General features: G+C 42.9%; 1 protein-coding gene across 5 annotated transcripts in view; it reads right to left on the bottom strand.

Moving 5' to 3' along the window:
* Nucleotides 1-13,341, bottom strand: part of PLEKHG4B (pleckstrin homology and RhoGEF domain containing G4B) — a 99,913-nt gene that overhangs the window by 26,744 nt on the left and 59,828 nt on the right. For all 5 annotated transcript variants that reach the window (XM_077917648.1, XM_077917647.1, XM_077917651.1 and 2 more), the window contains exons 5-12: nt 12,945-13,068; nt 10,936-11,029; nt 8,761-8,847; nt 7,676-7,792; nt 5,969-6,067; nt 5,274-5,416; nt 4,476-4,614; nt 2,811-2,933 (exon numbers count right to left, since the gene is read on the bottom strand). In XM_077917648.1, coding sequence (XP_077773774.1) covers nt 2,811-2,933; nt 4,476-4,614; nt 5,274-5,416; nt 5,969-6,067; nt 7,676-7,792; nt 8,761-8,847; nt 10,936-11,029; nt 12,945-13,068 — 926 coding nt within the window. The remainder of the gene's footprint in view (nt 1-2,810; nt 2,934-4,475; nt 4,615-5,273; nt 5,417-5,968; nt 6,068-7,675; nt 7,793-8,760; nt 8,848-10,935; nt 11,030-12,944; nt 13,069-13,341) is intronic.

Here is a 13,341-nt window from a genome sequence, read left to right as displayed (position 1 = left end):
TAAAAAAAAACTTCACAATACAGAGTAAGAAAAAAGAAAAAACACCATTCAAAAAACAGGGGGGGGGGGAAACCCAGTGAAAAGCCCATCAAAAAAAAACCAAAAAAGAAATACATGAAAAGACATAAAAAAGAAAAAACCAGTTTCTTAGATATTATTCTCATAATCCTCTTTCCAGACTCCCTCGCATCTCCCTTTTCTGTGTTCCCTTTTACAGAATCTTATTCAGCAATACCTCACCTTCTTTCAAATCTTATTTCATATTATACATTTCCACTCTTATGCCTCCAGTTTTTCCCCATTTTTTCATTTTGTTTAAGTTTGACATAATATTGTTCTGGCTTCACCTTTGTTCTGTTGACCATTTTTACATACACCTTTCAACTATATCACTAATACCATATTATCTTTATATCCCGCATCATTCTAACATTCATACAATTTACAATGCTTTTGCAAGTAGTCTTTAAATTTCTTCCAGTCCTCTTCCACCAGCTCTTCTCCCAGGTCTCGGATTCTGCCAGTCATTTCTGCCAATTCCATATAGTCTATCAGTTGCATCTGCCATTCTTCCAGGGTGGGTAAATCTTGAGTCTTCCAGTGCTTTGCAATAAGTATTCTTGCTGCTGTTGCTGCATACATAAAGAAAGTTCTATCCTTCTTTGGTACCATTTGGCCAACAATGCCCAAAAGGAAGGCCTCTGGTTTCTTAGGGAAGGTATATTTAAATACCTTTTTCAATTCATTATAGATCATTTCCCAGAAAGCCTTAACCCTTGGGCATGCCCACCAAAGGTGAAAGAATGTTCCCTCAGTTTCTTTACATTTCCAACACTTATTTTCTGGCAAGTGGTATATTTTTGCAAGCTTGACTGGGGTCATGTACCACCTATATATCATTTTCATAATATTTTCTTTCAGGGCATTACATGCCGTGAACTTCACTCCAGTGGTCCATAACCGTTCCCAGTCAGCAAACATAATATTGTAACCGATGTCTTGAGCCCACTTTATCATAGCTGCTGAAATGTACTTTTGGGAGTGGGGCGTCATATCCAACAGAATGGAATGGGTGCCCTGTTGCAAGACACTAAACAGGAGCAAAGACTTGTGGGAAGTAGGCTGGACTCCCTCAGTTTTCTGGATTTGCCAAACAGAAAGTACCAACAGAGTGCCTAAAGAGGAAAAAAATACCTGCCTACTTCCCACTTCCTCTGCTCTGGAAATTTCTATAATAAAATCTCTAAATTGCTAAGTATCTGAAAGGCAAGGAAACACGACACAAGGAACTAGCACTCAAGGTAGGCCATACTCCCACCCAACAGTGTATAGTAGAGCACCATAGGGTGGGGTCCATTGGATACGACGCCCCACTCCCAAAACTACACTTCAGGTAAGACCAATTGTTCTTTTTAGTTTGTGGGGCGTCGTAGCCAATGGAATGGGACATACCACAGTGGAGTCACCAATTCAGGTGGGTACCATCTTTGCAATACACTGGCTATAATACCTGTTGGAGCACCGTACGAACAAAGGCCGCCTCAGCTGAGGACAGCTGGTCCAATTTGATTATTCTAATGTGTGCATTATCTTACATTTCAGGATGGGGGCACTAGCCTCTTGGAACAGTCTTATAGAAAAGGATTCGTCTTGAACAGAACCATCACTCTAATCATTGTCAACTTCTGCCTCTAACAAAGAGGATGGAGTGGAAGGAAAAGGAAACTCACCCTCAGCCTCTTTTTCCATGGAGTTGAAGAGGTGAGGGGAAGAGACTCTAACATCCCAAAGGTCTCAAAGGTCTCTGTCTGCCACTCTGTGAACCAGGAGAAAAGGCAAGCAAAAGCCACACACTCCATTTGCCACACTGGGGGGGGGGGGGGACAGAAGCTACACACACACTCCTTGTCATAGCTGCCGACCAGGAGGATGAGGACAAGGGGCAGGCACTCTGTCACCACCAAAGCTAACTGGGAGGCAGGCAGGCAGGGCTCAATTTCAAAGGCAAATAGAAGCAGTCAGGCGGGGACATATTAGGAACGCTCACTCCATTGTGATCCCAGAAAAATGGCGGCAGCCGCTGAAGCTGCTGAGGGACAGAAAAAGAGTGTGCCGACAAAGGGCCACCTGAAAGCAGGAACGGCCTTTGGCACTGCAGCAAGGGCACTGGTTCTGGGAAAAAAGTCAATATAAATAACTAAGGAATAAAAGAAGGATGGCAAATAAGTGGAAAAACCAAACATAAAGAGCAACGGAAAGGGGTTTTTTGTGTGTGTGGAAAAAACCACAATGCGTAGACAAAGAAGTGTAAAACTAAAACGACAATAAGGGAAGTCTAAAGAAAAAAAGAGGGTTCAGAAACTAGTAAAAAACTTAGTTAGGAGAGCTAGGAGGAACGTACTGGCTGTGTCTAGATAGGAAAAACTGAGGGAGTTCAGCCTACTTCCCACAAGTCTTTGCTCCTGTCTAGTGTCTCGAGAGAGGGTGAACACCCATTCCATTTCATTGGATACGACACTCCACGAACTAAAACACCAAGTTGTAAATTTTCTTTCTTCTTGACCAAACTCTTTCTATTACACAAGGAAAGAAGGATTTAGGGTTTCAAAAGGTATTTCTTAGCTGATGCGCAAACCATGGTGATTCTGAATCACACACCCTTGGTATTGTTGGTATGCCATCATATCAAGTTTTCCAGAGTTTCAATGGCTGCAGCAAATAGCCAAAAGCCCCATCATGGTTATGAGCCTGGTTGTCACATGTTTTAAGCTACATGCATAAAGTTTAAGAAAGCAAAGCAAAGCACTTACCATTGCCTTTTCACTGAAAACCAGGAACTGCTCCTGTTTCCTTTTCACATTTTCAACTGAAAGGTGTTCTTGATCCAAAGGCCCAATATATTGTTCTTTCTCATTTTCAAACCAGACTTTTATCTGTAAAGAATACAAGGCTTTATAGTAACGAACAGTTCATTTAGCACACCTTTAGCAAAAATGTGCATCTTCATCAAAATAATGTGGGTTTAAAAAAATTTATTTTAAAGCAAACTGCTCTAATGTTTTAGAATGTATGATGCTGTTTAGTTGCAACCGTGGCCTGAAACCACTTTAATTTATATGCATGTGCATGTGTGTGCATGCACACACCCACCCCAGCCTCCTGCACTTCTTTTCCTTCACATGTTTCAACATGCATAGCCAGTGGTATAAGGGGACCACTGAGAAAGTTCTCCTGAGGGCCAAACCATGCATGTTACTAAAAGCATGAGACAGCTCCCTCCCCACCCAATAACTTTTAAGGCAAAGACTTGATGTGACATCACCACAAAGGGAAGTGTGGCCTTTTTTGGTCTGTGGAGGGCCACATTCACACAGGGATAATCTTTCAGTAGGAGGGGGCATATTGCCTGCTGGTGGGGGGCAATTCTGGAGTAATTAATTCCCAATAAGGTGAGCTCTACTGGGTTTGATGGGGAAGGGCGGCAGCTCACTAGCAGAACATCTCTTTTCTTGCAGAAGGTCCCAGCGTCAACCCCTGGCTTCTCCAGGTGGGGCCAGCAATGCACCCAGTCTGGAATCCTGAAGAGCCACTTGTTAGTGTAGTTCAAGCATCCCCAACCTTTGACCCTCCAGATGAATTGGACTACAATTCATCCCTGATCACTGGTCTTGTTAGCTAGGGATCATGGGAGTTGTAGGCCAAAACATCTGGAGGGCTGCAGGTTGGGGGTGCCTGGTGTAGATAATAGTTTGCTAGAGGGACCAATAGTGTGAATCGGCATAAATCAGCTCCCTGGGCTCCTAAATATAAAGAGATATTCATGTACTACAATGAATCGATAGAGCTACCATTCTGGAGAGCATGGGAAAGAAATTCCTTTTTGACTAGGCACCTATTTGAACACACCCAGCAGAAGTCTATCAATTTGATCTCAGGCATTTGAAATGTAACAAAATTTTCTTTAACCAGGGGGAAACAATAAAAATAATGTTTTGTTTACATGTCACAGTAAAACATGGATGGGGAACCTCAGGTCTAGGGGCCAAATGTGTCCCTCCAGGTCTCTGCATATGGCTCTTGGGACTCTCCCCAGGCAACTACCCTACTCCTCAGCCACACCCTTACTGGTCCTGCTCTGCACCCTCCTTGCGTGTTTCTGCCTGGCAGGGATGTGTCCTGGAGCTCTGATGATGCCTCTGGCTTCTTTCGATGGAGAACAGAGAGGAATGTGAAAGCGTGGGAGAAATTCACCTACTGTACAAAGGTGAAATTCACTGTAATCCCACTGTAATCCCTGACTCAGCATTACTTTTGAATCAGGAATTGTCGTTTGTTTTACTGACAACAAACCATAGTCTGTAGACTATGTCTCATAGCAAACCTATTTAAGTAAATGTTACTGAGCGATATGGCATGGTCTCGGTGATTGGATCTCCCAGCTATTGTTTTTAAAGTTGAAAAGCAACTTTACTGACCTGTTCACAGCCTTCTTCAAATTTTCTCATTGCCAAGAGATTCTCTAGTTGTTGCAGACATTTATTAGACAATAGAACCAGCCTATGAACTTCCTCATCTACTTGATTATACAGCTTCGTAATAGTCTCCATGGCATCTCTGTCGGAGAGAGAAGGAAACCAAGAGTTGGTTAACTAAATAGCAAATAACTACTGAAGCTACTAGAAATTAAAAGTGCTTACCTGAACTGTTTCAAACAGCAGTGACAAACGTCAGGTTCTGCTGGCCAAAAAGGACAGAGGCAATAATCCTACATAATAATCTCTGCCCCATTACATTATGTATCATTGGTATATTTTTTAAATTAAAGGCTGCGGTTCAGAGAAATGTGTAGCGAGTTTCACTTGCAGAATGGAGTTTTGGAATGTTCCCTCCAACTTCGAGTTACCCAATTCAGATTACAGAACAAGCTGTTTTTGAGCTTCACGGAGTAGTTTAGGTTATTAGCAGTGGCAGAGAGCCTGCACTTTGAAATGAATGCATCAAAAACTGAATTTTGCATGCCTATAGGATATGTGGGCTTTGCCCTTGGTGCTGGCAAAACACTATACAGTATTTAACTGTCACCTCGGACGGCATTTTCTCCTGTCTCTTTCTAAAACACAACGTGATCATTGGTTCCTTTGCAATACCTATGGTGACATTTTCATTTGTTGCAACATCCAGACTTTTTTAAAGCATTATTTTCCAACTGGCACCATAATGACAGAGTGCTTAACAATGCATAATGCAGTAATATTGACATATGAAGTACCTACCTATAATCTTCTGTGTTACAGAACTCTTCCTTTCTAAGCCTTGCAAGGACCGTTCCACCCTCAAGCCTTAAGGTGACCAACAGTTTATCTTCCAGAACAAGTTTCATCATCGTCTTGTGTTTATTCATTAAGTCATCCACCTCCTAAAAAAATAATAATTAAAGCCTGTTTGCTTTGCAAGTAATTCTGCAGCGAATATACCTGAAAATGCAGCATTCTCTTATTGAAGGACTCAGACTCAGCATTGGCAACCAGCCAGACTGGATACCACCCAGACCAACATTATAGTTTTTTCCTTACAAGAATGTGGTGACACTGGTGGAAAGCACCAGACTGGACAATTCTTCAGAAGCCTCTCTCTGCCTGTCCTGCCACCCAGTAAGCTCATGGGGCAGGAGCTGCCTGAGAGTCATCCGGAGGCACCCTGCAGGGAGCCCCAGACGGCCTCTTGCCCGGGCCCCCCTAAACTCATGCATTTCCATGACCTGATGGATGCAGCAAACAGCAATGCAAATATTGTGATCCTCTTATTAGGGGTGGAAGGACGGAGAAAGAGGGAAAGAGAGTGAATTTGTGGGAGAGGCAAGATTGGAGCCAGGAGACTCCTATCAATAGCTCTGTTTACTTCTCCCAGCAAGCAGTGTTTCAAATTCAGTTAAGTACAATTAAAAACACTGAACAAGACCAATACTTACTTGTGCAGTACTTGGCGTCTGGATATTGCTGAGTGAACATAAAGAGTATTGCAAGAAAACAAGGGCCTCTTTGCAGTTTGTAATAAATGGCTCAAGTTTCTGGAAATACAGGTACAATAAATGGTTAAAATGGAACAGAAAACAGCATTTTTACAGTTATTCGATAGTACTCATGAGCTGTGCTTGTGATAGGATGTGTCCACATGCACAAAATTGCAACATTAGGTATATTATTAGGAGTCCATTGAAATAATAAGCTTTAGATTTCATTAAATTTCAGTGTACTCTCTTTCCAAACTGGTTCAGCAATAATGTCCACCAATGTTGAGAGTTAGTATTGCCTCCTTAGCTTGCACCATGTGTTTCTTTGGACACACAAACAACAAGTCATAAACAGGTTGGTTGTTTTTAATTCAGGTCATATCTAGTGACCTGAATTAAACATTTGTCCTGTCCACATTTTTCTAATAACCAGGATCCAGATGCTCAGAAAGGCTGCTTACTTGACTATGAGAGGATCTTAAAGGTAAAGGTAAAGGTACCCCTGCCCGAATGGGCCAGTCTTGACAGACTCTAGGGTTGTGCGCCCATCTCACTCAAGAGGCCGGGGGCCAGCGCTGTCCGGAGACACTTCCGGGTCACGTGGCGAGCGTGACATCGCTGCTCTGGCAAGCCAGAGCCGCACACGGAAACGCCGTTTACCTTCCCGCTATAAAGCGGTCCCTATTTATCTACTTGCACCCGGGGGTGCTTTCGAACTGCTAGGTTGGCAGGCGCTGGGACCGAGCAACGGGAGCGCACCCCGCTGCGGGGATTCGAACCGCTGACCTTTCGATCGGCAAGCCCTAGGCGTTGAGGCTTTTACTCACAGCGCCACCCGCGTCCCTATGAGAGGATCTTATAGGAGTTTAAATTGGTTACCTAGCATACTGGGGCATTAAAGCAGAGGGGCAGTGGGCTTGGGGAAACCCAGCCAGATGTCTCAAGACCTGAAACACATCTGGGTCAGAAGAAATGTTGTTGGGGGAGAGTTTCAGCATGATGTGTCCACTGCAAATCACCCTCCACCCCACTTTAGAGCTGTGTGGTACAATCAGTATTTGAAGACATGGGTCATACCACCATAAATCTTGTCTCAATATGAATTACATTTATAGAGTTCAACACCTTTACAAATCCCTAAGGCACTGTGGTGAAAAAACTATAGCTGATCTGATAAGGGTTTTTCCCCACTGTGGTGGTCATGACAGCCCACTCAATCTGCACATTCTTTTTTCTAGATCCTTTTTTTAAAAAGGAAGATTCACTGGCTTAGTTCAGACATCACAGCAAGCCATGGCTTGCACCAAGCGTAATTCACAATGCAAGTCATAGTTTGAACTTCCAAAATCCTATAAACAAACCATGATTTAGAGCAGTCTGTCTGCTTTTGTTTTTCATCTCCATTGTGCAAACAGCCTCTGGAAATGGAGAAATGGCTGTAATTGTGGTTTGTCATTTCCAAACAACATGCCAAATCCTAGGTAAGACTTCTCAGCCACAATCTGAGATGATCCCTGAATTGACCTAAGAATGTTTACCTGGATCATTCTTGATTCTGGTAAATATTATTAACAACTAACTTTTATGACAAACTAAATGTTAACCAAGGCAATCAAAAATTGTTTCAGAAAGCACCATTAAAAAGAGTTCCAAACCTTAACTCACCCTTCGAAAGCATATCCAGTCATTATGACTATAAGGGAATGTTCCATCAAACTCTGCTGTCAGTTGGGTACAGTCAATGAATCTATGCAAAGCCTTGAGTGATGTGAGAACTTCACACTGTCAAACAAAGTTAACACCTATATAAAATTTGTAGATAACAAACTTTTGAATGAGATTTGCATTGTGTCAAACAAAAGAAAACCAAGTCCCAGGATATTTGCTGGATGGCTAGCAATGCACCTTTAACATAATCTTGAAGAATTGCAGCTGGTCAAAAAGTAGCCTGGCAGCTTTCTTCATATATGGGGTTTCCCTTTTACCAAATTCTTCAGGAAGGGGAATTTGCATTATCTGAGTACTGGCATAAAGTGGGAAAGTAGTGACATCAGTGTACCCACCCCTTCAGGGAGAATTCACTGAATGAAGTGCTTGGTGAATGAGGGAAGATACTCACCATATAGCCTGACATAGCAGCAGCATAGCAATCTGACTCTCTTCTCTGCAAAGGAGGGGCAGAGAACCTTTCTCAGCCTCTTCTGGGCAACCATCTGAGGGACATGTGCCATTTGTGGGCAAGGCCAGAAGCAAAAATAGGCAAAGCAACTAATGCCCATTTGAGCTTTCTAAAGTAGCCTTGTGTCGATGTCACTCACACACAGCTCTCTGTCTTCCATCCAGACAGGCAAGAGGCAATGTCAGAGCTCAAGGACACATTCCAACCAAAACACTCAAGAGCAGGGTCAGTGAGGGGGGTGGCCCAGGGAGAAGATCAAGGGCGAGACAGGTAGGTCTGGAGGACCACATCTGGCCCCTGGGTCCTAGGGCTCTCACCCTTGCTTTAAAGGGACACTATCCCTCAAGGAGAAAAAAGACACACAGAGGGTCACACATTTAGGTTGACATTAGCCAGTCCTTACTCAGTCTCCTTTGATCTCAGAAGGTTTTGTTGTTGTGAAGCTAGTTACCTATGCTGTCTGGCTTTCTGAGAGCAACATAGCAGAGATGCTTACTGCAGGATAACTGTTGCATAATTCACATGAGCTTTCCATATTTAAAATTCTGTTTAAATATATATATATATATACCTGAAATGCAACTTCTTTGTCAGGCTTGAAAGCAGATTCCTTATCAGTCAAGATCAGAACACTATGAATGGAATGAGGAATGGCATTCTAAAAACAAAATGAATTTGATGAAATACAATATGCACACCTTATTTGAAATAAGAATTAAGAAAAACCAACAGCAAAAACCAACAGCAGCAGCAATCAGTGAGGAGGATTCAGACTGGAAAGACAGTCAGCAGATAATTCCAGCACAGTGGAACCTCGGGTTACGTACCGTCCTCCTTACGCATGCTTTGGGTAACGCGCTCCGCTAACCCAGAAGGAGATGCCCCTGGGTTGCAACCTTTGCCCCAGGATGCGAGCGGAAGTCGCGCACTGGCAACGGGTAGCGGGAGGCTCCATTAGCAAAAGCGCGCCTCATGTTAAGAACGGTTTCGTGTTAATAACGGACCTCTGGAACGAATTAAGTTCATAACTGGAGGTACCACTGTACTCCAGAAGCCCCGTTGATCTTAATATAAATGTGTTTTGTATTTCACACAAAAGACTCTTTAGCAGACATAGTTACAGTAAGCAGAGTACTCTTTTTGATGTTGTCACCTGCTCCTTCTGAGAAAGCAAGGAGAAGTAGCAGTAACATCTGCACATCTTGTCCTCTCTCTCTCTCTGGAAGTGGTGTGGGACTGGGTAACAGCAAGGAGGAGGAGGAGGAGGAGGAGTGTGCACCTAGGGAGATGTCCAAGGGCTCCCAAAACCTGAAAATGGCATAAACAACTGGATTGACACCTCCTTTGCCTCACTTGCAGAAGGTAAATACGGCTGGCAGGTCTCCTGAGACTCGGATATGGTGGTGAATCTTAAAGCAGAGAGCCTGGTGGTAGCTGGTGGCTCAGGGATGGAGCCAGAGGGAGTGCAACTAAGAGCGACAACACCTGTCATTAACATACTTAACTTTGGCTGGGCAGTGTTCAAAGTTTTAACTCAAAAAGGAATGCTGGATGCCACTGTAACTTTTAGGAAATGTTGCTGTCCTCACTCACATCATTATAATCAAATATAGTATGGTCAATGTTACACACCCCACCTTCTTCAAGTTCACCAGAATCTGCAGAGAGCCAAACTGTATTTAATTTGTGTAACTAAAATGATGAACATTATAAAATTGAATTGTTTCCAAAACACATTTTTTGTTCAAGCAAGGGAGCAGATAATAACAAAGGCATCAGTTAAATCCCCACTTCATAAGAAAATGTACAGAACAACCTTTTTTTTAGGAAATGCCCTTTACATTATTGTAGATACAAACTTTGATGCACTATGAATTAATTTTTTTTTAAAAAAATCAAAAGTGGAGTTAATATATGGAAAATGCCAGATCCTTACAAAGAAAGGGATTATAATAAATAACAGCATTATTCAACTACTTTCAGCCGAGGCCAGAGTTTGCTAATACACTGTGCCAAGACAAACTGCCTTGCTTTCAGAATTTAATTCAACTTCTTGTGATAACTTGCTTTTCCACACGGAAACATGCCTGTCATATTGTAGGTGTATTGAAAATACTAAAGTCAGCTTAGAGAGATAATTATATTGCTGTGAACTGAACAATAATTAGCTTCCCCACCTACATAATGACTTGGAGACCACAAAGTACCTGATTACCTACTACTAGAAGCTTTCCCCAGAACATATTTCACCAAAACCTGTAAGAATGTTAGCCGAAGAATGCTATTGAAACCCCATGACATTCAGTAGGGGGCTACAAATGTTGGAAAACATGTCACATGCAATGCTTTCAGGATGAAGGATGTGTGGCTCCAGAATTGGCCTCCACCGTCACTTATGGACTCATTGTTAAAACCGTGTTTATGAAAGACAATCTTACTCAGCTACGAGGGATCGCTAAAGAAGAATCCATAGTGCTAGCCTTTTATAGTTCCAGGCCAAAGAATGAGAATAAACACTAGCAAATGGGTATAAATCAACCATTCTTACCCCCATCACTATAAGTAGCATAAACGGAATACCCTGAAGCTTAATGCTAGTAGATTTCGGATTATCAACAGAAAAGGCCTACTGCAAATGCCCTGGCTTCAAAAGAAGAAATACTGTTCATTGTCCCTGGACCAGATGGACACATAATAATTATAATAATAGCCTTCTTTTAGTTTGTGATGCTAAATACATACATACCTGTAATGCTGTAAAGGCTTTGAAGAGGACAGATACATTCTGACTTTTGCGGGCATCCACTAAAATAAGTAGCCCCAAAGAACGGGCATCCTTTCTGAAAGAAATAAGAGGACGTTATTTAAACCACACTTACAAAATGTTTAGAAGTACAGTGGTACCTCAGCTTACAGACACTTCAGGCTACAGACGCTTCAGGTTACAGACTCCGCTAACCCAGAAATAGTACCTCGGGTTAAGAACTTTGCTGCAGGATGAGAACAGAAATCGTGTGGTGGCAGTGGGAGGCCCCATTAGCTAAAGTGGTGCTTCAGGTTAAGAACAGTTTCAGGTTAAGAACGGACCTCCGGAACGAATTAAGTACCACTGTAAAATGAAATACGTGGCCATAATGAGCACAGAGGAAGATTAAATAGCAATTTACACCATGCAGCAGCCATGAAAAAGGCAAATTCCATGCTAGGGATTATTAGGAAAGGAACTGAAAATAAAACTGCTGGTATCATAATGTTGAAATCTATGATGCAACTGAATTTGGACTGCTGTGTACAATTCTGGTCGCCTCACCTAAAAAAATGATATTGTAGAGTTGGAAAAGATTCAGAAAAGGGCCGTCAAAATGATTAAGGGGGAGGGAGCAAGTGCCTTATGAAGAAAAGTTGCAGCATTGGGGACTTTTTAGTTTAGAGATAAGGTGAGTAAGAGGTGATACGATGGAAGTTTATAAAATTATGCATGGCATGGATAAAGTAGATAGAGAAAAGTTCCATCTCTCATAATACTGGAACTTGTAGACATCCAATGAAACAGAATGTTTGGAGATTTAGTCAAACTATGGAACTTGCTCTCGAGGAGACAGTGGCAGCCACCAACTTGGATGACTTTAAGAGAGGATTAGACACATTCATGGAGAAGGAGAGGGCTGCCAATGGCTATGCTCTACCTCCACTGTTGGGGGGCAGCAATACTTCCGAAAACAAGTTTCTGGAAACTGTGGGGCGGGTGGGAGAAGATTGCTCTTGTGCTCACGTTCTTCCCATAGGCATCTAGTTGGCCACTATTGAGAAGAGAACTCCAGACTAGATGGGCCATTGGTCTGAACCAGCAGGGCTATTCTTATGTTATTATACAGATGCTTCAGCATCAAGAGAAATGGATGACAAGACCTGTTACATACAACAGAACTTCAAGGGGCACCATCTAATTCACCCCGAAAGAACTGGTGCACCTGTAATCATTTGTACATGTGCCAAAACTAGCTGAGAGGCAGCACATGGAGATCCGCACTGATCCTTGCAATGTTCCCTAATTGTTCTCATTCAGAGTGGTTGGGGCAACCGAGTCACATGGGTGGGATACAAGAAATAAATAATAATAATAAATGAAATAACCACAGTGTGAAACATTCACACCAGGCTGGCCACACTCTTGTACCTCCAACACCTGCAAAGAAAAATGAATTTCAGCTGGGGCAGCTTCGCATCCTCGCTGAAGCCCCTCTCACCCACAGCATAGGAACAGGAGCCCTACCCTCTGCTGTATTTAGCTACGGTTGTTGTTGTTGTTGTTTAGTCGTTTAGTCGTGTCCGACTCTTCGTGACCCCCTGGACCAGAGCACGCCAGGCACTCCTGTCTTCCACTGCCTCCCGCAGTTTGGTCAAACTCATGCTGGTAGCTTCGAGAACACTGTCCAACCATCTCGTCCTTCATCGTCCCCTTCTCCTTGCTGTCTTTCCCAACATCAGGGTCTTTTCCAGGGAATCTTCTCTTCTCATGAGGTGGCCAAAGTATTGGAGCCTTAGCTTCAGGATCTGTCCATGGGACTCTCAAGAGTTTCCTCCAGCACCAGAATTCACTACTGTTACACCCTATATAAACAGTGGTTTTTAGTAGTTCTTCTGTTTCAAGCAAGCTATTATTCTAGGGCCTTGATGAAAATTGAGTCTTAACTCCCCTGCACTACTGGCATGAATGTTACACCAAAAACATGAACAGTTGCTGCTGCTTCTTACCTGGGAATACTGTGGAAATACACTAGAAGTTGTGTGAGCTCGCGGACTCTCGAAGGTTCACTTAACCAAGCACTATTACTCATGCAGACCTGCACAACTGCTCTTCCACCACGATCCCTGTTTCCTATGAAAAAATTATATATATAAATGAATCCTCTGTAATAATGTCCTACACCTCTTGAGTGTCTTCTTTCCCACAAACCAAATCACTTTGCCTGCATGGATAGAAGTGGCTCCTTTCGAAAGCTGAGGGGGAACAGAGCGTAACAGATTCCTTTGTGGGGAACCTTCATCCCTTTACTTGGGGGACATTTCCTTCCCTCCCTCCTCCCACACGTGTCCCTTTGCCCTAGGAAATACATAAAGGAACAGCATTGCTTTCTCCTGACTAACAGAC

The sequence above is a fragment of the Podarcis muralis genome, chromosome 13, assembly GCF_964188315.1.
Source record: "Podarcis muralis chromosome 13, rPodMur119.hap1.1, whole genome shotgun sequence".
NCBI classification, from domain to species: domain Eukaryota; kingdom Metazoa; phylum Chordata; class Lepidosauria; order Squamata; family Lacertidae; genus Podarcis; species Podarcis muralis.
Note: the sequence above shows the minus strand (reverse complement) of the source record. Positions and strands in the feature narration are given on the sequence as shown.